The following is a 24,040-nucleotide window of genomic DNA, read 5'->3' as shown; positions in this document are numbered from 1 at the left end:
AGCGGTTGGTCCTGAGGAGCCTTACCGCAGCCACTCGCACCATTTCTGAAGGGGGGTTGGTGGTTCTCAGTAGTTTGCCTTCTCTAATCATCATGTATAAGAGGATATGAAAATGGGGGGTCTTCATGGGGATATGACATATGGTCTTGAGAGTTCATAGCTAGCTAACTAGCACTTCATAAAAAAGTCTTTGATTGCATTAAATGTTATCTTCATGGTGATGGGTGATATCTGCAGAGTCTTGGTAGTCACTCGGATACACTGATGCCTTGACGTACGTATATAGCCAGTTTGTTGAAGGTGTACAAGCTTCATTATCAGGTTTGAGATTGTTGGCAGACAGTACTGTGAGGGTCAACAGGCCCAGTGGTGGCACATGTCACTCTACGCATAGGCATTGTTATGTATGGTTCTCGATATATTATGGCCTCGCCAAAGGTCAACACACTAGGCTTCAGATGTCATCAGGCTATAGTTTTAGAACGTATTCATGTGTCAGTTGGTACATTGTAGATATATTAGCGTTGCTATAGAAGGCGGAAGAAAACGCAGGTCGGGTATGTTGAAGTGCTGCACTCTGACCTGTTAGCGTCCGCTATACAAGGCCGACGCTTCAATCGGGAGAATGCAACGTATGCAGTGACATGTCGACTCAGCTGCCGTCTATGGTAGTGCAAAAGACAGGATCTGTGTGGCTATATTACATATTGCTTCGAGAACGTTGCACGTACGTTCCTTGCTCACAACGACTCGAAATTATGTTTGTGAACTTGGAAATTGCTACAAGCAAGTTTTCGGTCAAATTCGAACACCTGTGTGGTGTGTAGTATGTTTCATCACAGTCAAGAGCACATGTCTTCAGGTGGACACTTCATCATGTCTGAATCATTCCATTTCGTGTATATCCAGCTTCTAGAGCTGTTCATAGCCACATGTCTGTTCAGACCCTTGACACTCGTTCATAACCCTTGTGCGAACCAAGCCCTTATGCGGCGATGGTAACCTCAACCTCGACACCAGCCTCGATGTTGATGATGATCTGCTTCACGACCTCGGTGGGGGCGTGGAGATCGATGAGGCCTAAAATCGCAATTAGCCGCTGTCCAAACCAACTGCCCAGAGCGGTGTGCACTTACGCTTGTGGATGCGCATCTCGTAGGTGTCCCAAGTCTTGGAACCCTCACCGCAAGGAGTCTTACGGGTGGTGATCTTCAAGTGCTTGGTGGGCAGGCGGACGGGGCCCTTGACGCGGAGCTCCTTGTTCTTGGCACGGTCGATGAGCTCCTGGCAGACCTTCTCGAGGCTCTTGACGTTGCGGGAGGTGAGGGTGATGCGGATCTGGAGTCGCAGTCAGTGAATGGCCTTGTGCGCGTCGTATTGCATTGACGGAGACTTGCCTTGTGGATCTTGGGACCCTCACCAAAGTCCTTCTCGGGCTTGTTGTAAGACATCTTGTCGGGTTGGAGTGTTGCGTTGTTGTAGGTACTGAGTTAGATTCCAGTCACGACCTGGATCCTCGATCGCGGTAATGTGATGACTGGGTTGGCGTTAAATTGGCGACGGCGTTCGGAGTCGATAAGTCCTTTCGCGATGCGCATTTTGCATCTGTGGGCGATGGGCGCCAAGATTGCGGACGCTAGAGCCGCATCGGGTATCGCTCCCTTTTGATCGCGCGGCAGGCGGGCCCATGAGCCATCATGACTGCATGACTGCAGGCAAACACCAGAAATCGAACCGTTGAGACATTGCCTTTGCTTCTCATTCACCGCGTTGCATGTTCCGACTCGGACTCGACCTCCAACTTACAGCATTTCCAATAATCATGTCGCTACCCCACTTCGCGCCATTTCCAGATGCAAAAGTCAGAAAGAGCATACTTCCCGACGAATGGCAGTTGTACCTGGATTCCTGGACTTCACTAGCTGAGCTCTATCTGAGGTTAGGGGACCAACAGTTCTCAGCAGCAACCAAAGAGGAGAGTTCACTTACACAGTTTCTGCTGTCTTTCTTTCACGAGCTGGCCCTGGACGATGAGCTAGCACCCAAAGTTGCGTCATTGCGAAAGAAGACTTTCTTTTTATTACACAGGATCTTGACAAAGGACGATATACCTGCGTCCTTGCTCAACTGGTCAAATCTGTCTGATATTTGTCATGCGTATCCAAAGAGCGAGCAGTTTCGTACGCTCTTGCAGGGGTCCTGGGGGAGAAACAGCGTAGCCATCGAGAAGTCCTTACAGACTGCGAAAACGTCTCTGATCCGGAACCTGGAGTCAAAGCGACCAGAAGAGGCTGAAAAGACGCTTGATCGAATCGTACCTCTTCTCAGGGCCTCGTCACAGGCCAGCATGTTTATGCTCACAGGGTCCGACTTCCTCGATTCTCTCCTTGCTGCATACCCACAAGTACCGCAATCCATGCAGAAGAAGCTGGTCACGACAGCACATCTTGGTCTCACAGCTGCACTAGAGGGGCCAAAACCTAATTACTCGTTGCTTTCCGATCATTTGTACAGCCTGAAATCCAGCGAAGAGCAAGATCAGAAGAAAGAGCCTGGGAAGAAGACGCTGGTTGCTGATCTCGTCACAAACACGCCGTTACTGGAGAAGATCAGAGAACAGGCTACCTCTCCCGAAGCTGCAAGAGTAAAGAACACTGCAGCATCATTAAGCGCATTTCGACAATCTGGTCTAGCTCGGACAAAGAGGCTGATTCGACGGAAGGTAGACAAAGGCAAGGCCAATGCGGATCAAGACAGTTATGGACATGGAGCCTTTACTGGCGAGATCCATGTTCATCGCATGAGTATGGTCAGTCAAATACAGGATCTCTTCCCGCATCTTGGTGCAGGCTTCATCGTGAAGTGCTTGGATGAGTACAACGACGACGTGGAGCAGGTCACTGCGCATCTCTTGGAAGACTCGCTGCCACCACATCTCTCCAAGGCAGACCGAAGCGAAAAGCTGTAAGTGCTGTCAATTTATATCACGCATTTCCGACTCTAGACAACGGCACTAACGAATGCTAGGCCTACGCCAGCAACGTCTTCACAACCACTGCCTCCACCCAGGTCAAGCCAGCATATTCCAGAGCGGCGCAATGTGTTCGATGGTGATGAGTTCGATCAGCTCGCAGTAGACACGTCTCGACTGCACATGGGCCGAAGAGGTCAAGACCTGAACGCCGACGAGATTTTGTCTGATCGAAGCAAAGCGCCCGCCAAGTCAGCCATAATGGCAGCTCTGGCGGCTTTTGATTCGGACGATGACGAGCGTGATGACACATACGATGCGGAGGATGTTGGTGCGTCTGTCGACACTGCCGCACCTGGGCCTGGCGAGGATGCTGATCTCGGCGACAAGAACGAAGAAGCTCTATTCCGCGCCTACACCATATCACCTGAGCTGTTCGGCCGCGAATCAGAGACAAGAAGGGGCAAGGCTCGAACGGCTCTTAAGAGCGAGACGGGTATGACCGATGAGGCCATCGAAGGATGGGCTATCATGATGGGACGCAACCCCAGGCAACTCCGGCGACTTGAAGCGAAGTTTTCCAACTTCCAGGGTCAACAGCGGGAACTCCAATCAACAGCATGGCGGAATAGCCCTGCAGGATCTGGCGATGAGGGTAGCGGCGACGGGCAAGGCGGCCGTGGTGGCAGAGGTGGCGGCGGTAGGGGTAGAGGTCGAGGCCGCGGACGTGGCGGTGCGGGCGGTGGAAGAGGGGGCGCCAGTGTTGCAGGCCCTGCTGATGATAAAGGCACACAGATCTCGCGGCAACGAAAAGAAGCCAACAAGGGTTCAAGTGCGAACCATAATCGTAAGGCTCAGCGAGGAAAGAAGATGGCTCGAGCTGGATTCCCGGCTAGCTGAAGGAGTTTTGTCCATGCCCAAATCTCCGGCTGGTGGAATATGGTACATGTCTTCTTGCACATTGCGCATTGAAGCGCCCAGCGATAGTGCGATCACGATGGAGATCGGAGATTAGAGAAACCTGCACGCTGTGTCGCAGCCGAATATCACATATAGATGCTATTGAAAATTATGAACATGAACAGTGATCCTGAGCAAAAAGCCTTGCAGCATTATCAAGGCACCCGATAACGGCTAGAGCATTCGTCCTATCTAGGAACCCCGCACTTTTACCCAGAAAGTACTGAGGCCACGCCCACTCTCAGCCCACACCTGCGGGCAAAAAAAAGAATGAACGTCTGATAAGCTCTCCGACGGGGAATCGACTGGTGCGATGTTAGAAGATATTTATGGTGATTCAGATTAGGTTTTCACTTACACCCCGGTCTCCCGCGCTTGTAAATCCAGAAGACTTGACAAGCGGAAATCATGACCACTAGACCATCGAAGATATTGCTCTTAGCGTCATATGACGTAAGCAGATGGTTGTTTGTTCGATGAATAGAGGCGCAAATTTTGCATATATAGACCTCACTTCACATTTTCTGTGGGTTTTTACTCGTTAACGATAAATCAGACTGTGGGGACTGTTGATACATGATCTCGTGATGCAATCCGGGCTTCCTGGAAGCTAGCCAATCAGTCTGCCAGCCAGATAATCGCGCGACGCGGGGTCATGGACGTGGCATCAAATTGCTGAGGCCACAAATCTCAAGGGCACATGGCTGCGCAGACACGCTGGTGTCAAGCATAACCGTAATGTGTTCCAACGACAAGCAGGAGAAATCTCTTTGAGCCTTTTAAGTCACAGCATTCCTTTTTTCCAGTGCCAGAGGCGAATAATTGCCCCTTTACCCGCTCCTTTGGATGCGAAGGCGCTGATTCGTCAGGCTCCTCGGCGCAGTTTGGGGGCAAGGCTGCTGGCGCGCTCCTCCTCACTGAAGGTGTCGGGCCTCGTCGACAACTTCATCAACTCTCCGCGATTCGCATCGTGTGTATCATTTACAAGTATCTTATAATGGCAGGCTTCATCACTAGTTGCATTTGCCCTCGGGCGATGCATTCCTTCAACACTCGCCATAAGAGTCGTAATATCCTTTCAGCTACCTATGTCAAAGCGCATCCAGATCTACCTCAGGCATCTATCTCCATGAAATCGGGGATATCATACACATCTTCTATGCAAGACCAATGCAAGACGCAGCGCGACTGCTCAAAGTGGTCGCAAGTACCCGTTGTACCTCTCTAGCTGCTCCAGGCACACCGCGGCAGCGACGTACTTCCAACTCTGCAAGTTCCGGTAGTTCTCCCAGCCAACTGTCTCTAGCGCTACCATAAAGCATGCAACCGAACGCGGCAACGCTTCTGAACCAGCATCGTCGTCATCGGCTGCGTCGCCCTTTACAATGAGTCTGACCATATTACTAACGTCGCGATTGAAGCGCTCTTGGACCTCTAGGTTGGCTTCGCGGATGTAGCGCGACGGTGCGCGCTCTTTCTTGCCAAGGATGTTACCGCTGAACACCTCCAGCTCGGTGAGAGGCTCGCCACGAGTCGGTCGAAGCGTATCCATGATCTCGAGTAAATTCTCCTCGTACGCTTCACGGAGCTCTTCGGCAAAATCCCAGTGGTGTTCCCACTGCACACCCTGAATTTCTCGGAGAACGTACCGCTCAAGCTTTTGCACTAGAGACTCACCAACCAAATGACGGCGAGACGTTCTGAAATCGTTCTTCAGGCTGGCAAAGAACGTTTTCTCATCGATGTCGCGATACAGAACTCCGAGGATCTTGTCGCTACGATAGAACTGATTTCGTGCTTTGTCTGGATCAAGCACACTCACGCCGTCAGGATTGTCAATATCATCGCCCTCAAGCTCTTCTAGTTCGGCTGCGCCCATATTGTTGATGAACAGGTTCGACACGGGCGCCATGAAATCTGGACGAACGTGATCAACACCTCGTGGTATCAAATTCATGTCGGCAGGAATTCCAGACTTGCTAAAGTCAACGGCGTCGGATGCGAGCTTGGCAAGAAGCTGACAGTCTGCATCTTTAGTCCCAGTAAGCGCTTTATCAGCACGAATCTTGTGCTTGTTCGAGATCTGGCCCAGTCGATCCATGTTCATGTATTCAATGAAGAAGTCGACTATATCATTGGTCTCTACTGGGCGACCTAGATCTCTGGCTGGCGTAGATGGATAATCCGCAGGGGCCACAGTGAAATCAGGAACGAGTCGTGGATCGAAGATGATGTGGAAAAGATCTCCATCGAGATCGCCGCCACTTAGCTGCGAAGGCAGGTCTCGTTGGCCTCGTTGCGAGAAGACAACGCAGTTGTAGAGTGCATGGAGGGGTGAGTCATCAGGAACATTAACAGCGGTAACAAGCTGGACGTCTCCTGGATGGAGAGCTGCAGAGTTGAAGAGACGAAGTCAGCGTATGTGTCACATACATCTCGTGCAATCACAACTTACCTGGCGCCCTGGTAATTACCACTCGTTTACCCACAAAAGTTTTCTTCTTTAATTCGCCCCTCGAATCAAAGTCCCGCGTGGCGATATAGACTTCTCCTTCGCGCAAAGTGTTCGTCTCATCCATGATTCCATAGAGAAGACAGCCTTTTTCGATGGGAATGCGTGCGCGATACTTCATGCTCCTCAAACTCGCCATGGCTGCGACTTCTACAATGTCGGTAAGGAACTTGTCCTCGTGAAAGGACAAACGAATCTGATACATGAGCTGAAATAACTTGGGAACCTTGGCGAATACGCCAGAGTGCGAGTATTCTGACAAATGTTAGCACAGTCCTTTACATGGCGCCTCAGGTCGACATTGGAACGACCCCAGTCTATCATGATCCCCATGCCAGGCACGCTAGAAAACTTACCGAGAAAACTTGCAGCATTCAAAGGATGCTCTGTCATACGCTTGAGGGTCCTGACTGCCTCGTCTTGCACAGCCTTGAAGTTCCTTGCCGGAACACCAAGATCTTCTAGGATCTTGATGAACTGGTGGTTGAGGAAGACTTGCAAAGGCTTATATGCAGCTCCGCAAAGTTCAAGAGCTTGCCAAGTTTCATTGGCGATATATTTTGTCATGCTCTTTCGAACATGCAGCTGCTCGCCTGGAAGAGACTGATCGAGCGACAAGACACCTTTAGCCCCTCGATAGCGTATCTGCAGTATGGTCGGCCTGAGTCGTCTTCGGTCCGGAGGTAGAGCCTTCCAAACTTTGCTCATCAGCTCAAGAGAAATTGTCCCGCAACCGTCGCTAAACGTCCGACCATTGCGCACAACGTCGTCTTTGGTCTCGGTGACGAAGGCGGTAGATGGAATTTGAACCGAGAACATGGTATCTGCATGTTTGTATACGAGTCAGTGTATCTTCAACATGTACTTGGCACGGGGGTGTTACTGACCAGAAAATGCTTGCCCAATTCTAGCCGCACACTTGGCGCTGCAATGAATGTGTGTAAAATCGCCCAAGTCGCGTATAACATCTCCCGCGCGAATAAATATACCGTCCTTTTCGAAAGGAGCCATGAACCAAGCTTGATGGTTACGAAGCGATGCGTGAGAAAAGCCGAGAAAGTGGAAAGTCCGCCCGGCGACTGAGATACCATCCCGAAGCACAGTTCTAAAGCGTTCGTAGACCGTGTCTTGTGATGCTCGTGGGTCGTGAAAAACCGATAATCCGTCCTCGTCGGCGAAGAATACACGCATGAAGTATTCGCTATGAGTGGCATACTTTCGCAAGATACGATTGGAAGTGCCCCAGTCAGGGCCGCGCAGCAGGATACCTATTTTTAATCTCAGTCATGTACTCGAAGATGTCAGAAAGCGTAATGTGTAAAGAATCACATACCTGTGGGTGTGACCGTAGCCTTGTAAGTTGAAACAAGATGTTGCTTGCTATGCTCAGCACGCAACGCTCGCGAAGCTTCTTCGTGCAATTTACTCTTTGCGATGTTCTCGTTGAGAATGTTCGTAAGAGTATTGATCTCGAATTCGACCGCCTCGACCCCAGGAGCAGGTGTCGGTATCTGGTTCCCTAGGCGACGAACTGCGCTTGCTGTGAGGTTTTCACCATGCTCTTTCGCAATCTTATGCACGGCAGGTATGAGTTCCAACATCTTCAGTGGCGTGATTGTACCCTCTAGCACGAGCGCTAGCAACTGATACCGGACCCCGAACGTGAAGGCCGCGCGAAGCTTATTTTCGACAAGCACATACTCAATTTCGATGCTGTTGGTCCGATGCCCGGGAACCATGGTCTTCCAACAGTATATGTTCGGTACTGAGAAGTCCTTGACGAAGTTCCAGGCAAATCTTGCGGTCTGTGCATTATGAAAGGCAATCTTGTACACCATGCACAAAGCGGAGTTCTTGTCATTCGATTTGCTCAACTTGCAAAGCCTTTGCAGGCGGAGTACCTTCTTCTGTGGCCTTATGTTCAGGCTCGCTAGCATGGAAGAAATATCGTTCGACTCATACGGTGCTTGCTGGCCGGTGTACAAGTGCAGATCATCTGTAGACTGAATCTCGTAGAACTTTGGGGGCGACTTGAGAGTGAATGTGATTGTCTCGTGTTTGCCATTGTCGGCTGATGGAATCGTATGCTCTATGATCGCGTAGGGAATGTCGATTCTGCAGTGCCAGTTGAAGGTTTCGGAGATACCTGCTTGGAGATATATCTGAGAAGGTCAATGACTGGGTTTCTATCATGCTGGCTGATCGGGGAACATGCTTACCACTAGAGCATTCTTGCCAAATGTGATGAAACCGTTCCTCTTATCCTTGAACTTTTGATCGAAAACGAGCTTGCCTAGACGATCGTAATCCCAAACACCTGTCATCAAGGTACGAAACGACAGTGTCGATCGTCCAGAAGGGCGCTCAAGCTTTATGATAGACGCCTGGTTTCCCAGTTTTGACCTCTCAGTCTCTTCTCTCTCTTGCAATGACTTGACCTTGAGAGGATCAGGTTGACCAGGTCTGTTGCTCTGCTGAAACACAAGTCGCTGACCCTGGAACTCCAAAGTCCGAAGCGCTACACGTCGTCCTCGGCTGCCATAAAGTTGCAGAAATTGGTTGGCTTTACTTGTGCTCGGTATGGTGAGTATCGCGAAGTGGAGCTTTCCATGATGACCCCCATACTTCTGGATGTCGAACGCGAGTACGTCTAGTTTTAGGAGTATGTCTTTCAAGAAGATCTTCAACTGAATACTATTGGCGTTCTTGGGGACCTATGATTACGGTATTTGGTTAGCTACTTCTTTGCTATTTGCGCCCGATATCGATAGCCTATCGCCGTGCCCGGGGCGCCATTTACCCTGCTCCAGCGTGGTGACTTACCTCTGGAATATATATATCCATCGCGAAGGCCTGCGGCGCCTCAACAGGCTGGTCCGCAAGACAATGAATGATATACCCCTAGCCGTACCAAAAGTCGAGTAGAAGCTCAGGCGCTGAGACAAACAAAGAAGATAGAGCTCGCGACAAGCTGGCCAATTAGGAAAGTGGGGATGGCGCTAACGACTAGTGAACCCGCGGGGTCCGCCTTCACCTTGATTTGAAGCACGAATAACTATCAGTTGTGGATACGTAGTTGCGATGTTGCCAGAAGTAGGTTCTGTTGGTTCTGACTTATGAGCTGTTGGCCTTGCTGCCTAAGTCAGTACGACGTTGGAATGGCTGCGTGCAGGACCTCGAGCTGCATGGGGCGTGGCAGGATACGACAGGGCATTCTGCGGAACGCATTGCGACTTGTCGTCCTCGGAACTGAAATAGAACTGACCGGTCGGTCTGCTTCCTTGGCTTGGATGCATATCTCAGTATTGGGAAATAGGTATCTCACAGCCTCCATACCGTTTCATCGCTACTCACCCCCACGTCGTGACAGGCTCATATCTCCCCAAATAACCATCTGGTGCCACTATTTCCCCAGCGTTGCCTCCTTTGTCGACATCTTGGAGGCAATGCAGACACGGCAAGTACTGGTAGCACAAGCGCGGGGTAGGCGTAATCGATAAGACGGATACGTCTAATTTGACACTAGCGACAACATACATATCGAGGTGGATCCCAGTGCAAGCTGCTGATTCATCGTTTAACAAACAACAATACAAAAGGAACTCCTGGCTAACGTGTAATGCCAATGCGACGTCGTCAAGACAAGCCAAATATCCATGCTATGCATACCAGTCATCCTACACCCATCCTGCCGTTTCGTGTCGTCCCAATGATATCCTCCCAGTCGATTCACCCCCATTACCGTACTACCATACCCGATGCCCTTTTTTTTAGTCGTACCTAAACACCATCCTCCGTCTGAAGTAACGATCCACCGCTCGCGTCGTATTGCTACGACCCAGCAAACATATCTGCCACTCCAGCCAGGCCTGGAGAATCTCCTCTAACGATAGTCGGCTGTTGGTCAACACTCATGTACTGCTCCATCATGGCCGTCCTAGGCTTAGCCTTTGGCCTCTGAATCTTGCCTTGCTCGTGAATACTGACACCCTTAATGCTGCTCAAGAGATCGAGCACGATGCTGCGTTGCATGCGTTCATCAGACCTGTTGGCACTGCGGAGCTTCGCAAGACGGCGGTCGACACGGTATTGGTCACCCATGCCGGGTAGAGATAAGATGATCGAGCGCGGTATGTCTTCGTCGAGGTGGATGATGCCTGCAATGAGAGAGGCAAGCTCCTTTTGACAATCCACAAAGTAGGGTTCGTGGAGGGACGTGATGGCCGACTTGAGGATATCGTTGCAAAAGTAGTCGCGGATCGGGGACTTGTCCTTGAACTGCGGAAGCAGAGTGCGCATAACACGGACGATGGTGACGACGGACCTGGTGTCTCGAACACGAATGGTTGAATTGCAGAAGAGGAGGATGGGCTCAAGGACCGCGGGTGTTGCGAGAATAAAGTCGCACATGGGCGGTGCGTTGGCTTCCTTCCGGCCGTGCTCATCATGACGGGCGAATTCTGTGATGGGATTAGCTTCCTTCTTTACCAACAATGATCTGACAACGCGGTACTAAAACAGTAATCAACCGGCCGAAAGAACTCGCGGTTAAAACACCACCTGTGTTGATAAGCAATGGATAACTCACCCTGCCTTGAATCGAGCAGGACAGCGACAAGCGAGACAGACGAATAGGTGAGCTGACGCAGTATGCTCTCCGTCTTCATCTCGTCCGTCAAGTTGTCGTTGTCCCCTGACTCCGCCACTTGTCGGGCAACCTCATTCCACTCTCCAGAAATCTTCCGATCAAGCTCCCTGAACAGCCCTTGTATCATCGGTGGCAGGAAATGCGGCCGTAATCGCGCTGGGCAACCTTCGATGAGATGGGTTGATACTGTCAGCAGAACGGACAGATGATGTGCAGTCAAAGCTCCAGCATGGCCGAATAGTGCTTGACTCAGCGGTCCTGGCAGGTCTTGTATGCCGTAGAAGAAGTCTCGGAATCGCGTCAGCGAGTAGAGTATGTAGTACGAGCTCTCCCTAATCTGTCGTACAGTGCCTCGTACTGTCGAAGCGAAACCCTCATACGTCGACTTGGAGCCACTGACTCTCGCAAAGAAGTCATCCCTGCTCTCTGTCGATATACCAGCTTGCCAGAACCGATCTGTCAACACTCTCCGAATAACCTGCTGTAGCTCTACCGGTAAGTGCGACCAGTTACTCTCAATGTCGTTGAATGCTTGCGCATGGCTCACAAGCTGAAGAAGATTGGGGAGCAGCACCGGTATAGTTTCAGCCCATAGTACGGCGGCGGTCTCATACGCAGCAGTACCATCGCGAAGCTTCTCCGTCGATGCTGCCAGTAGCGTCTTGGTGAGTCGCAGTGGCAGATGTTGGGAGCGCTCAAGGATTGAAGCCTGCAATGCCTGGCCATCACTAGGCAGTTGTTGCTCAGACCAGTCCTGAACGCCACGGAAGTTGTTCGCAGACATGAACTCGGGTAATTGACCCATGCCCAGCACGCCACAAAAAGATTGAAATGAAGAGATTGCGTTGGTGAACTCATCGTTGCGCCAAGCATCCTTGACACTGTTGAGCATCTGCCTCATGCGCTCTTCTTGTGTGGCGCGCTCTAAAGTTGTACATCTATGTATGATGATGAAAAGAAAAGCGGAGTAGGCCATACGTTGGCGTTCATCAGTCGTTGGGTCATTAATCATCTCATTGACCTTGGCTTCTAGTTGCTCGTAGACGCTCATGAAGTCGTCAGCAAACTTCATGGCTAGTTTCTGCATCTCAAGACTGCATATGCGCTCGAGGTCTTTGACAGAATCGGAGTACTGTGGGTAGTTTGTGTCATCGGCTAGCCGTATTGTAAGCATATACTCCAGGAAGGTAAGGGCGAAACCCGGCCGGTCGCCCAGAGCTTTTGTTGAGAGTGTTGCCATTAAGGAAATTATCTTTCTTGCGACTTCAGGGTCTTCAAACTGGGCTTGCAAAATCTGCCTGCCCCACTGTTCGAGTGAGTCTTCAAGGGTGTTGCGCGTCCGTTCATTGTCTTGCGCGTCTTCTCCTTGCCCCTGCTGCCACTTCATGTATCCCTTGAGTACAGCTTCGATGACAGTAACTTGCGCATCGACCTGCAGAACTTGTGGAGAATTCTTGGTAAAGGTCTGGCGCTGGAAAGAGGGCTGACCATTGTACAGGTTTTGAAGCATGCTTGTTGCTTGAGCAAGGATATGCTCCATTGCTTCAACTGGCGTTTTGCGAACCAGGACTTCGATCACGTCAGCGCAAAACCTGCGGTAGTTACCCAAAAAGGCATGGCGCTCCGGGACTGTATCAATGTCTTCGTTGAGAAATTGCAATGTGATGTCTTCAGTATCTTCTGGCAATGATTCGTATCGGATAAGTCGAGCGCAACAGGTCTCGAGTAGTCCTCCGACCATGGAGTTGACGACATCAGAGTCCCGCACAATGCTCAATCGTAGCAATTTTGTCCAGCAGTGAAGGACAGGTATAGAGACGACAAGGCTTGGGTTGCGCATGATTTCGTATAGGAAACCAAACATGCCCGCTAGGTCACTGCCATCGGGTATCGACTGGGGCTTTTGCTCGATGAAGAGTCCGAGGCTATTAGCCAACTGATATTATTAGCAAGACATTGTGAGTGTGAAGAGTGGCTGGAGTCGTACTTCTGAAAGTCTCTTGCAGAGCATATATTTCTGGTCATCTATGTCATTCACATCCATGTCCGTGAGTGTCCAGTTGTATACTTCTCGCAGGAGTGAAACACTGCCGGGTGTGAACATGGGGCAAACAAGCTCCACAAACTCGTCGTCGTGAAGGTGTGTTCGGTTGTAGATGGCTTGGAGAGTCTCGACGGCGGCCTGTTCGTGTCAGCGGCTGTGTATTTTGTAGGGAGTGAGACGCGACTTACAATCTGCATCTCCACGGCAGGGGTAGCCAGCGCCTTACAGACGGCCTCGATGACTTGTGTCGCAGCAATGGCCTTGGGCATAATCCATGGCATAGCCGCCTTGAGCGCATGCATGGTCTTGATGGCGTTCGCTTTGACAGCCTCTTGATTCTGGTAGTCCTGCCCCAAGCACCAAACCAAATTGTCGCATAGCCTCCTCAGCCACCCTTCGTCCCCACACCGCACTTCAAGACTCTTCTCGCGTGTAGGGAGTTGTTCTTGTATGACGAAGAGCGGCGTGAAGATCTCGACACATGCTCGTCCCAAGTCGCTGCCCCGAAGGCCTGCCGTTGCGTCTTCGCGATTGAAAACCTCCTCGGAAAGCGTTTCCAGGATGTATAGCACTACAGCCTGGTGGTGCAGCGAGGTCGACCACAGTGAGACGAGCAGCCGGTCCATGTCCAGCCACTCGGCACCCCAGCTGCGCTTCGCAACCTCTGTCCACAACTGCGCGATCTTGTTCCTGATGAAGACGGGCTCGCTTTCAGACACATTCTGTGCCAGATCGATCGCATAGCCTCTCAAGACGGTTCCCTGGTCCACAGTGAGATCTTCCCAGCTGTACTTGATCGAGTATTCCAGCATAGTGAGGCCATAGTAGCGGAGGGGCACCGGCTGCGAGCGGTCGAGAGCGAGCGTGTGACCATGGGAAGGCGCTTCGGGGTGCCGTTTCGCTTGCTCGAGGTATTCGGTTGCCTGTCGGCGGGTATCATTGGTCGAGTCTTTTGCGTAGATGGCCTGCAGCGCCTCTAGTATTTGGGAGAGGTCAGAGTCTCCGTTGGCGCTGTGGTGTTGGTGTTGGTGCTGGTGCTGTGCGCCGTCGCCGCCATTTGTTTGCGGGGCTTGGTCTGCGCCAACATTCATCTTGGAGACGGCTTCTCTAGCCTGTGCCCGGGAGACGTGGAGTCGGGTGAGTGTGTCCGTGAGCTGCCGCTGGTGATTGTAGCAACGCCGTGTATTTGTTGTTCCGAGTGTCGGAGTAGTCGGGCGGAGGTTGCTGAAAGCGGAAGATGTAGAGGACAAGGATCGTGGGTCGAGAAGCTTTGGCGCCGATGTCTGGGACAAACCAAAGAAGATGGCGGTGTAGCGTGTAGGCCGAGATTCTTTGACGCGCTGGCCCGAGGCGTGGTGCTGTCTGTCCCAACGATTCAAAAAGGCGAACGAGGCTTATTTTCACGTCGCACGTTCCACAGACGCGTTTTGCAGGCTGCAGTCCCAGAGGCACGTCACGTCGACGCGATGTCAGCTGCTTTGCCGCCACAGCTAGGCTCGTCGCTTCCCAACTAGTTCGTCCATTATCGCTATATACACGCTCAATCCTATCGCAAACGCTCCAAAACGCCGTGACAAAGAACATAAAGTCGCCCAGCGCCCACGTTTGCCCAAACGGATCATATGCACAAAAACAGCGCTGACTGCGTGACCTGAGCATCGGATAACATTCAATCACCGTGCATTGGCCCGATTCCCCCACCACACCAGAACCCCAAGAAATTTCAAGACCTTACATGACAACGCAAGCCTGCCTCTGGCACTGCTGCAGGTACCCTTCGTCCTCTTCCGTACCCAATGCGCTGCCTGCCTTTCGCACGACGCCTTTCACTGTGATGACTTGGTCACCTTCTGCATGCCACCACCGCAGCGTCTGCTGCAATGCGCCATTTATCTCCTCGGACGTAATGGTCCACTTGCCACCGCTAACTTCGACGCTGGTCTGTCCTGACGGGAAGTGAAACTCTGGGAGATAACAGATCGTAGGGAATTCCTCTGCTGTCGAGCTTGGCGCAGCGAGCGCAAGCTTAAAAGTACAGCTCTTGAGATCAAACCCATACGATGAGATGTCCCCGTGAACTGCAACAGGAGTGGGGCGGATGAAGGCTTCTGCTGCGCGCAGACCCCGAACATCACCTTCGTCCTTTGTCGAACTCATTCGTTCCGTCGTAATGGTCTTCTGCAGATTGGAAGGACTGATACTCAGGGTGTCGGTCGATTGCGCTCTCGAATAGGTGGGTGAGTTGATGTCGAGTGATGCACGAGAGTCGGCTGGTGAGAAGGCGCCGGCTGGTACAGCCTTGTCGTCTAGTGAGTAGATGGACAGGTCCTCACCGTTCCAAAGATCGCCCCAGAAATGACAGTTCTTGTCTTTGTCAGTCAACATCCAACTTTGTACAGAAGACAAACTTACATTTGCGACATATGTCCACAACGCGAACCCGTTAGCTTTACTGTCTTCGAGAGCGAAATGATTCGCGTCCAGTGCTGCTATCTGGCTGCTGTAGTTGCCAGTCTTGTACGCGTACTTGTCGTCCATGTCATAGGGAATACCAATCTCTGTGAAGATGCAAGGATGAACACCCATGTACTCTGCACCCTCCTCGCGGATTGCCTTGAGCTGGTGCGAGAAGCAGTTCCTGATGGCATTCTCTCCAATCTTGATGGCGAACGCTGGCGTAAGATACTTCCCTCGCAGAACACCAAAAACGTCCACGTTCCATACTCGATTCCTGTATCATGTTAGCTGGAGAGTATCCGGCTTCGGTGACTTGGAACATACCATTTCTTAGTGATTAAAGTAATGCCATCGTAAAAATGCGGCGAGAAGATAATGTTAGGGTCATCATCTTCCGTGCCTTTGATTTTTGGTGGTATCTCCAGTACTGGGGGCTGGAAGAACATCAGGGAGTCTGGGAATATCGACTTGACCATCTTGCTGTATGCGCGGTAATGTGGTAGCCAGTAGTGGTTCGTAAAGTACTCGTAATCAATCTTGGCCCCATTCTTAGGATCAATTCCGAAATAGTCCTTCTTCAGAACTGTATCAGTCGCTGGATCCCAGACGCCGTGTTGCGCCCACAAGCACTCGCCCAACTTCCAGCCCGGGTCGCGTTTCCAGCCGTATTTGGTGTCGTCGTAATCTTTTGATAGCCACGCAATGGTGCCCTCGGGGTCCACTAATACGGAGCCGCTCTTGTACGGCCCCAGCCCGCCAAAGTCCCAAGTCGAGATCTCGCAAGCTCTACCCGATCCGGTAAGTATCGCCTGCCAAGCCGTCGGTGAAGTGCCCTTCTGTAGTTTCTGTTCGCTCGGGATCTGGGTGATGTCCTGGTAGCTGATGAGGCCCCTGTTGGGCTCATTCATGCTTTCCCATCCGACGACTGGATCGTGCCACAAGTCACCGGCCTGTTGTATCCGCTTGGCGAGGTGCTCGCATGCTCCGATGTAGTGCTCCTGCAGATAGTCCTGAATGTTCTTGCCGTCCATGATAGCCTTGGGCGCAAAGTCCCTGCCGCCAAAGAAGAGTGTCCACATGACTTGGTTTACTAGTCGTGTGTAGTTGGTAGCCCAGATCATCTTGGGATAGGTGGCGGGCTCGGGGTATGTGTTGTGTACGAGGGCGGCTTCGGTAACGGCGAAGTGCTCGGGGTCCAGCCCACAGGCATAGAGAGTCCACATGGGCGCACCAGACCCTCCAGAGAATCGTGACCACTACGCGATGTATTAGAGAGAAGGTGATGCAGTGTACCAGAATGCTACCTACGACGTCCTGGTGGGGATCCATGAAGATGTAGAAGCCATATTCCTTTGCCTTGCGCAGTAGACAAATTGTATGGTCTATCCAGTCCTCGTCGTACTTTCCCGGTCCCGCGTGCTCTATGGCTTCCCATGTGAAGACATAACGAATGGTGTTGTAGCCCCAGCTGCGTAATCGCGAGAAGTGGGCGGCCGAATCTTCTAGGGAAAATGGCCGATTAACGAAGGACACATTGTCTCCGTCGAAGAAGTTGTCTGGTATGTGTGATGGTTGATCTGGCTTTGCAGGGAACTTGGCATCTGCCGCGCAGTTGATGCCGTGCAGGGTAACTTCGCGGTTCTGAGGATCGCGGAAGATGCGACCGTCGATACGCAGTCGGATAGAAGACATGACTGGTGAGGATGTATGTAAAGCGTGAAAGAGAGGAAAGAAGAACAGGCGCGCAAGGCGAGTGTGAAGGGGAGCTAGATATGAGGTATGCGTCTCTCTAGTCCTGATGGCGTAGCGGCGGCCGTGTTCACGGGCGCGTCATCATCCATGCCCCTGCCCCTGCCCGCATTAGCGTCTGGGGTCTCAATGTCCAGGTGGCCAGTGCATTCCGGCTATCATGCGTCGCTGAGGACAAGTTGCAATTGTTTGCGTGAAAGACCAAATAAAGACACGCCTCGCTCCTTCCATGATCTGACCGTCGCACCTGCCGCTGCCTCTCTGCGCGGACTCTACCAGTTGCTCACCTCCATCCAACCCACCGTCACTCATTCATAGCAACCTCAACGCCTGCCCGCCATGATACTCCGACTCTCCTCCCTCGCCCTGGGGCTGCTCCCGCTCGCAAGCGCATTCTCTGCCTCGGACATTCCTGCGGATACTCCCGTGTCGCAGCTGATCAAGGATGCCGGCGTTCAGCTTGCTACGGGCAACACCCAAGACGCTCTCCTCTACTTTGACGCTGCCATTACCCGCGACCCACGCAACTACCTCACCTACTTCAGGCGCGGCGCCGCGTACCTGCAAATCGGAAGAATGGCACAAGCGCAGCATGACTTTGACAAGGTGCTGGAACTGAAGCCTGGCTTCGAGGGTGCGTTGGTGCAGAGAGCCAAGATCAGAGCCAGAAAGGCCGATTGGGCTGCAGCGCGGAAAGACTATGAGGCTGCTGGCAAGACAGATGAGATCGCGCGGCTAGAAGAAGCACAGGGCGCTGCTATCATGGCGCAAGAAGCGGCCGACAAGGGCGATTGGGACTCGTGCATTTCAAATGCAGGCACCGCCATCGTAGTCGCGGGAGGCGCATACGACATTCGCAAGACAAGAGCACGCTGTCGCTTCGAGAAGGGCGAGGTTATCGAGGGTATCAGTGACTTGCAGCATCTCCTCCAGATCAACACCGGCGACATCGAACCCCATCTCCAGAGCTCCGCCATGGCCTTCTACTCGCTGGGTGAGACCGACAAGGGTCTCAAGCACATTGCGCAATGTCTCCAGTCGGATCCCGACTCCAAGGCTTGCATGAAGCTGCGGAGGAGAGAAAAGAACCTCGACAAGGACATACAAAAGGTTCGCAAGTTCTTCGAGAAGCGCCAGTTCGCCACTGCTTCGAAACTCCTCATCGATCGCGGCGAAGAAGACCCTGGTCTACTGAAGGAGGTCAAGCAAGACTTCAAGGACTACACTGAACAGGGATACATCTACGCCAACTCCCCCAACGGTCTTTACCAAACCCTCGTCGAGATGACCTGTGAAGCGTACGTCGAAATGAACAACCTGAAGAAGGGCACACCATACTGTACCGAAGCCCTACAACTCAACCCCAACTCCCTATATGGCCTTCTCCACAAGGCACAAGGCCAGCTCGAAGCCGACGAATTCGAAGACTGCGTTCGTACTCTAGACCATGCCAAAGAACACCACCAGAGCCAGAAGCTAGACGAGCTGTACAACAAAGCACATACACTACTTAAGCGATCAAAGACAAAGGACTACTACAAGGTCCTCGGTGTAACGCGCGATGCAGATGAACGCGAGATCAAAAAGGCGTACCGCAAGCTGACCAAGGTCTACCACCCTGACAAGGCTGCGGCCAACAACATGACACCCGAGGATGCGCAGAAGAAGATGGCTGCCGTCAACGAAGCCTACGAAGTCCTCTCCGACCCTGAACTCAAGGAACGTTTCGACCGCGGCGACGACCCCAACAACAACGAGCAGCAACAAGGCCAACCCTTCCAGGGCTCGCCGTTTGGAGGTCAGCAGTTCATGTTCAGACAAGGCGGTGGTTTCCCTGGCGGTGGTAGCTTCAAGTTTCAGCAGGGTGGCGGATTTCCTGGTGGCTTCCCTGGTGGGTTTGGTTTCTAGACGACTATTGCTTGAGTATACGTATTGGAGTTTAGGAGCACGTAAAGTGGTCAACCTGTCACAATGGTTGAGTGTTTGGCGTTTTCAATTGTATCATATCGTTGCTTTGGCGGTAGTATTGATTGATGAATTATGGTAGATAGTAAGTGAAAAGATACCTTTTTCCCATCGACTGACTGTCCTTTTTGCTTCTGTGCCGTTTCTAGCAGTCTGTCTTCTAACCCCAGTTGTTCATGCTACAACTAGTATCTGGGTAAGACATACTGTGAAGGTGTTCGCCATATCCCACATGTATCTCTTGTAACACAAGGTACACCGAATGACCTTTGCTGTCTGGTCGCCTTACTCAGCACAAACGAGCATCCTTACTTGGCCTCGCTATCGACGCGGTAAGATTCAGGGTTCGTGACCCATGGTCTCTGTGCAAAGTTCGTGGGTATGTCTCGTCTCATAACGAGCTCGCGAACCAGATCGTTGACGAAATCAGGGCAGGTCTCCTCGATCAGATCCGAAAACTCTGGCCATTTTGGTCGGGCCGTGAACACCCAGAAGTCTACCATCAGACGTCGCGCGGGCGAATTGGTAGAGGTACCGCCGTAAATGATTTGTATGTGTTTACTTCTGGGAACTGTATGGTAGTCAATGCTGTATTGAATCATGGCAGCGATGATGGCATTTTGGAAGGTACTATCCATCAACTGTTCTCCCAGGACATATACATGAGCGAGGAAACTGTGGCGATGGCCCTTCACGTGATGTACAACTTTTCCGGTGTACAGCCATCCGCAATATGCCTCGAAGATCTTGAGCTCCACGTTGGACATATTGATGGGTTTTGTAGCATCAGTGCGCCACTCTGGTTTCATAGCGTTCTTGAGAACTTCGGAACTCTTGATCAAGACGGCGGTGTGTACGTGCATCAGAGACTTGTTTTTACTGCCGACCTGGATAGGCACGACATCGTCCCTCAGACTGTGGTGTTGTTAGTACTCAGTATTTGAGACAATGCTGTAGTCAATCTTCCTACTTGGGCATCTCAAAATCCTTGGGAGGCGCTACAAGAACAATTGTAGTTGTCGCTGTCTCCATTTTGTTGGATACAGAGACCGTAAGATCTGTGACTGAAGAGGGTGCTGGACAGAATAGCTCAGAGGAGTGTTCTCAGTTTCGCGCGCTAATCAAGTTTCTTTCAACTGGGTAAATTTGGTTTGTTCCTAAGCTAGGTAATGGTAGGTAAACTGAAAATCATTTGATTTATTGGTTGTCGAGCTGGTAATTTCACCCTGGCATTGCATTTACCTAGGTCTTTCAAGCGCGTGCACAATCCTTAATGACTGTCTTCAATTTCACTCATGAGTATGTAGTTGTTGAAAGCCTCATCACGTAGCCGGGGATGATGTACATGTGTGCCCCTTTCAAGCCCCCGACACGTCCTACGTAGTATTGATCCTGTCGTCCTTCTTCTCCACCACACTGCTTCTCAAGGCGACAACCTTCTGGTGGTACAATTCTGGTCGCGGGATCCAAATTCCTTCGGTTTTATCGCGAAATAATCGTTTCTCCAGTATCTGTGGAAATAAGTCCTTGAGAAAGCCCTTGAAGACAGGCTCTAGAAGCTCTCGGCCATCCTGCGTCCAAGAAGAATCGATTTCTTCAGCCCAGGTGTCAACAAGAAGACGTCTTGCAACGGATCCCTCGGTCGTTCCCCTGTAGATGATTATGACAGATTTCAGGCATGGTACCTTGCCCCATCGTATCATACAAGAAACAAGGGCATCGATGACTGCATTTTGGAATTCAAAATCCACGATCTTCTCTCCCAGGACGTACATACGGGCGAGATCACGGAAGTCATACTTTTCCAGACATTCTGTTGCGATGCGTCCAGTATACAGCCACTGACAATATTTCTTGAAGATGCTTGACATCTCGTCGAATAGATCAATCGGGCGAGGTCCCGTCTTCCATTCTCGTTTTGTGGCCTTTTGGAAGAAGCCGGAGCTGTTGCTGATGAGACGTTCGTGCACGTAGATGATTTCGTCACCAACCCGGACTGCAATGATCTCGCCGGAAAGGCTAGAAAACCAGCCACTGGGGCTTTGTGCAAGCAGGTGTATTCACTCACTCTGGTAGCTTGGGGGTAGGCGCGGGTAGCTTGGGGGTAAGCGCGGGTGGCCCGAAGGTAGGCGCGCGTGCTTTCACTGGAGTCGCCATCTTGCTTCCTATTGCTCATGGGATTCGATGTCGCATACATGTAGCATTCGTGTACTTACAGTCTCGTTGCAAGCGTTCGAGGCCCTCAGAAACTGGCAGACAGGCCACACAGGCGGGGTCGGTACTTAGATAGTTGTGGTTTAGGTACTGACTGTAAACCGGTAGATGGCTTTGATGGAATAAAAGTGACGGACACTATGGCTCTGGTGAGCCATCCATTAGGTGCCGTTGCTGGTCAGGTGAGAGTTACCTAGGTAACCTTGGAAACCTTGGAAGGTTCTGGAGCTTGGCGTTCTTCCCGAGGTAGAAATTTTCCATCACGAGGTTATAGCCGCAACTGTGAAATTTGACATCCCAGCTCTCTCGATACACTGCTTTCGATAGTGTAACGCTTCTGTGTTTCTTGCTAATGCATATCCGAAGATCCGGCTGAAGCCCTAAAACGGTAAAACCTTTTCGGAGCACCCCAAATACTACCTAGGCACATACGTATTCGGCGCATCCCAAAAAGATCAGATAAGACAAAAGATGTTCAAGCTACCTACATATCCTTGTTAATTGATACATTTATACATTATTTCTACTTAGGCAATATTGAGGTATAGAATTGCTTCCATCTGATCATTTTGGGGCGCGCCGAATAGTGTTTGGGGGTGCTCTGCAAAACTTTTACCCTTAAAAGCGCAAAGTTCAACGTAGTAAGTCCAGCGAAAGGATCGAAGCAAGATACATCCTGTATAGGATAAATTTCGCATAATGGGAGTCCAGAAAAAGCCAATACCACAAGAACGTTCGACTCGAAAACTCTAAAACACTGAACATTACAAAATGATTTCATCTGGGTATATGTGCTTTCGTAACTCATCCTCCTCCATTATCCTAACAATATGACTCGTTTGTGACCTTGGTGATAACACCTTGGTTGATCAAGTCAATATAGCTCCAGTACTCGCGCTGGGTACCCTCTCCATCCACCTTGGTGGTTGCGTAAGAGACTCCATTCCAGAAAGCACCACCGGCCAAATACTTGTTCCATGCGTAGCGCTGAGTGTCGAAGATGGTCTTGCGGGTATCCAGGGTGTTGTTGTACATGGCCTGGAGGGACCACTCGCCGATGAAGACAGGGAACTTGGTCTCCTGAGCAATGTATTGAGCTTGGCCGCACACAGCAGGGTTGACGTATCCGGCATATGTGCCGGCGGCGGCGAAGTAGTAGACGTGCGAGTCGAAGACGATGTTTTGGGATGCATCGTAGAAAGGCGCCCAGTAACTGGCGCCCATGAAGCAGTCTTGAATCATCATAGGAATTCGCTTCTCCACCTTGGCAATCTTCTTGAGTACCCCACTGAAATAAGTATTGATCCAGTTTGTTCCGTTGATAGTCAGGCCAGCAGCAGATCCGAAACCAGCAAAGTTATCGGATGCTTCGTTGATGGGTGCAATCGTAAAGGCGTTGACGTGGCCGCTCTGCTTGATGAAGTTGAGAACACCGTCGACAGCCTGGAAGGAGTAATCAAGGTTTGTAGAGTTTTGGAACCAGTCCTGGTGGAAGAGTGCCTCGCCAATATCGAGGTTGTTTACACCACCGGGGAGCGAGTGAAGACCGACAATGACTGAAAGGGCTTGTTAGCAGTGGCATTACAAAATGAGCCCAGGGTAGGTTGACTTACTGTGCATGCCGTATTTGTTGATAGCGTAGTCGGTGATGGTCTTGAGGAACTTTAATTGGTTGCCGTGGTGAAGCTGGGAGCCAGGAACTTCGATGAAGGCAGCATATGTGAGCGGAATGCGAAGGGTATTGACACCAACGTTGGCAAGCTGGTCGATAGTCGTGGTGTTGATGAAAGAGGCATAACGCTCCTCGAAGACTGAAGCACACTTGCTGCCGAGATTCTGGCAGAGAGTCCATTCATCAGGAGCGCCATCGCCGCCGACCTCAGACCACCAGATAGGATCATGGGTTTGCTCCTTCTCCAGCCATCCACCTAGGTTGGCACCATTGGCCTTGAATGTCTTCCAGTTGATAAAGTTGCCGCCGTTGACACCCTTTCCCCAGTTGATATCGTGGCTGTGGCGAATTGGGCTCAGATCAACAGCTGGGATGCTGAACGGGCACTGGTCGTGGAAAGGAACAGTGACGCCGTGATTAGCACCATCAGTATGGAGGTGGATACCCAGAGAGGAGAGAAGCTTGTTGATGTCGTTGGTGAGCAGACCAAGGATGCTGCTGATCAGACCAGGGGTAGGAGCAGCAGTAGCAGTGCCAGCCAAGACGGCAGCTGTGACGACAGCAGAAACGCGCATGTTGAATGAAGATATACGAAGAACGTGTAGAACTCAAGTTAACACCGTTTTAGGATGCTGATGGCTCTGGCCGATATAGGACATCACAGGTACTTATACACCATCCTACTTTAGACGTAAGTATTCCTCATCCTTCGTATCCCTCCAGGTCACACTGGGCCGAAGCGATGTTCTCGGATGTGTCATTGTTATGCAGACACTGCTCATACTCTTACTGGCCGAACATGGCCGTGGCTGGAAACAGCCTCCGGCGTATAGCTCAGGTGCGCTATG

The 24,040-nt window shown here is 51.3% G+C and overlaps 8 protein-coding genes across 8 annotated transcripts; 2 read left to right on the top strand and 6 right to left on the bottom strand.

The window, feature by feature from the left end:
* Positions 1–985: 985 nt before the first annotated feature.
* ACET3X_001093 (40S ribosomal protein uS10) lies at positions 986–1,451 on the bottom strand (the record flags this gene model as incomplete). The annotated part of the gene is made up of 3 exons (XM_069446347.1): positions 986–1,080; positions 1,137–1,338; positions 1,398–1,451. 3 exons carry the CDS (start codon positions 1,449–1,451, stop codon positions 986–988), a joined length of 351 nt encoding a protein of 116 aa, XP_069311335.1.
* A 272-nt stretch (positions 1,452–1,723) lies between these two features.
* Positions 1,724–4,678, top strand: ACET3X_001092 (uncharacterized protein). Its single transcript, XM_069446346.1, has 2 exons — positions 1,724–2,964; positions 3,028–4,678. The coding sequence occupies exons 1-2, from the start codon at positions 1,775–1,777 to the stop codon at positions 3,869–3,871; spliced, it is 2,034 nt and encodes a 677-aa protein (XP_069311334.1). The 5' UTR covers positions 1,724–1,774; the 3' UTR covers positions 3,872–4,678.
* A 445-nt stretch (positions 4,679–5,123) lies between these two features.
* Positions 5,124–9,287, bottom strand: ACET3X_001091 (uncharacterized protein; the record flags this gene model as incomplete). Its single annotated transcript, XM_069446343.1, has 7 exons — positions 5,124–6,322; positions 6,387–6,698; positions 6,800–7,267; positions 7,331–7,711; positions 7,777–8,605; positions 8,663–9,157; positions 9,267–9,287. The coding sequence occupies 7 exons, from the start codon at positions 9,285–9,287 to the stop codon at positions 5,124–5,126; spliced, it is 3,705 nt and encodes a 1,234-aa protein (XP_069311333.1).
* A 987-nt stretch (positions 9,288–10,274) lies between these two features.
* On the bottom strand, positions 10,275–14,226 carry ACET3X_001090 (uncharacterized protein; the record flags this gene model as incomplete). Its single annotated transcript, XM_069446342.1, has 4 exons — positions 10,275–10,903; positions 11,032–13,027; positions 13,079–13,273; positions 13,324–14,226. 4 exons carry the CDS (start codon positions 14,224–14,226, stop codon positions 10,275–10,277), a joined length of 3,723 nt encoding a protein of 1,240 aa, XP_069311332.1.
* A 640-nt stretch (positions 14,227–14,866) lies between these two features.
* Positions 14,867–17,284, bottom strand: ACET3X_001089 (uncharacterized protein; the record flags this gene model as incomplete). The annotated part of the gene is made up of 4 exons (XM_069446341.1): positions 14,867–15,499; positions 15,548–15,866; positions 15,917–16,848; positions 16,901–17,284. The coding sequence occupies 4 exons, from the start codon at positions 17,282–17,284 to the stop codon at positions 14,867–14,869; spliced, it is 2,268 nt and encodes a 755-aa protein (XP_069311331.1).
* A 396-nt stretch (positions 17,285–17,680) lies between these two features.
* On the top strand, positions 17,681–19,249 carry ACET3X_001088 (uncharacterized protein; the record flags this gene model as incomplete). Its single annotated transcript, XM_069446340.1, has 1 exon — positions 17,681–19,249. The coding sequence occupies one exon, from the start codon at positions 17,681–17,683 to the stop codon at positions 19,247–19,249; it is 1,569 nt and encodes a 522-aa protein (XP_069311330.1).
* A 365-nt stretch (positions 19,250–19,614) lies between these two features.
* ACET3X_001087 (uncharacterized protein) lies at positions 19,615–20,338 on the bottom strand (the record flags this gene model as incomplete). The annotated part of the gene is made up of 2 exons (XM_069446339.1): positions 19,615–20,221; positions 20,277–20,338. The coding sequence occupies 2 exons, from the start codon at positions 20,336–20,338 to the stop codon at positions 19,615–19,617; spliced, it is 669 nt and encodes a 222-aa protein (XP_069311329.1).
* Positions 20,339–21,447: 1,109 nt separating this feature from the next.
* ACET3X_001086 (uncharacterized protein) lies at positions 21,448–23,767 on the bottom strand (the record flags this gene model as incomplete). Its single annotated transcript, XM_069446338.1, has 4 exons — positions 21,448–21,471; positions 21,523–21,587; positions 22,348–23,076; positions 23,134–23,767. 4 exons carry the CDS (start codon positions 23,765–23,767, stop codon positions 21,448–21,450), a joined length of 1,452 nt encoding a protein of 483 aa, XP_069311328.1.
* Between the last annotated feature and the right edge of the window lie 273 nt (positions 23,768–24,040).

Source organism: Alternaria dauci, chromosome 1 (assembly GCF_042100115.1).
Source record: "Alternaria dauci strain A2016 chromosome 1, whole genome shotgun sequence".
Lineage (NCBI taxonomy): Eukaryota > Fungi > Ascomycota > Dothideomycetes > Pleosporales > Pleosporaceae > Alternaria > Alternaria dauci.
This window is presented reverse-complemented; position numbering and strand designations above follow the sequence as displayed.

Excerpts from the sequence above, each read along its gene's own strand:
- ACET3X_001092 (XM_069446346.1), top strand. The coding sequence starts at position 1,775 with ATGTTCCGACTCGGACTCGACCTCCAACTTACAGCATTTCCAATAATC. Across the intron at positions 2,965-3,027 it reads GCAGACCGAAGCGAAAAGCT|GCCTACGCCAGCAACGTCTT; the intron begins GTAAGTGCTGTC and ends AACGAATGCTAG.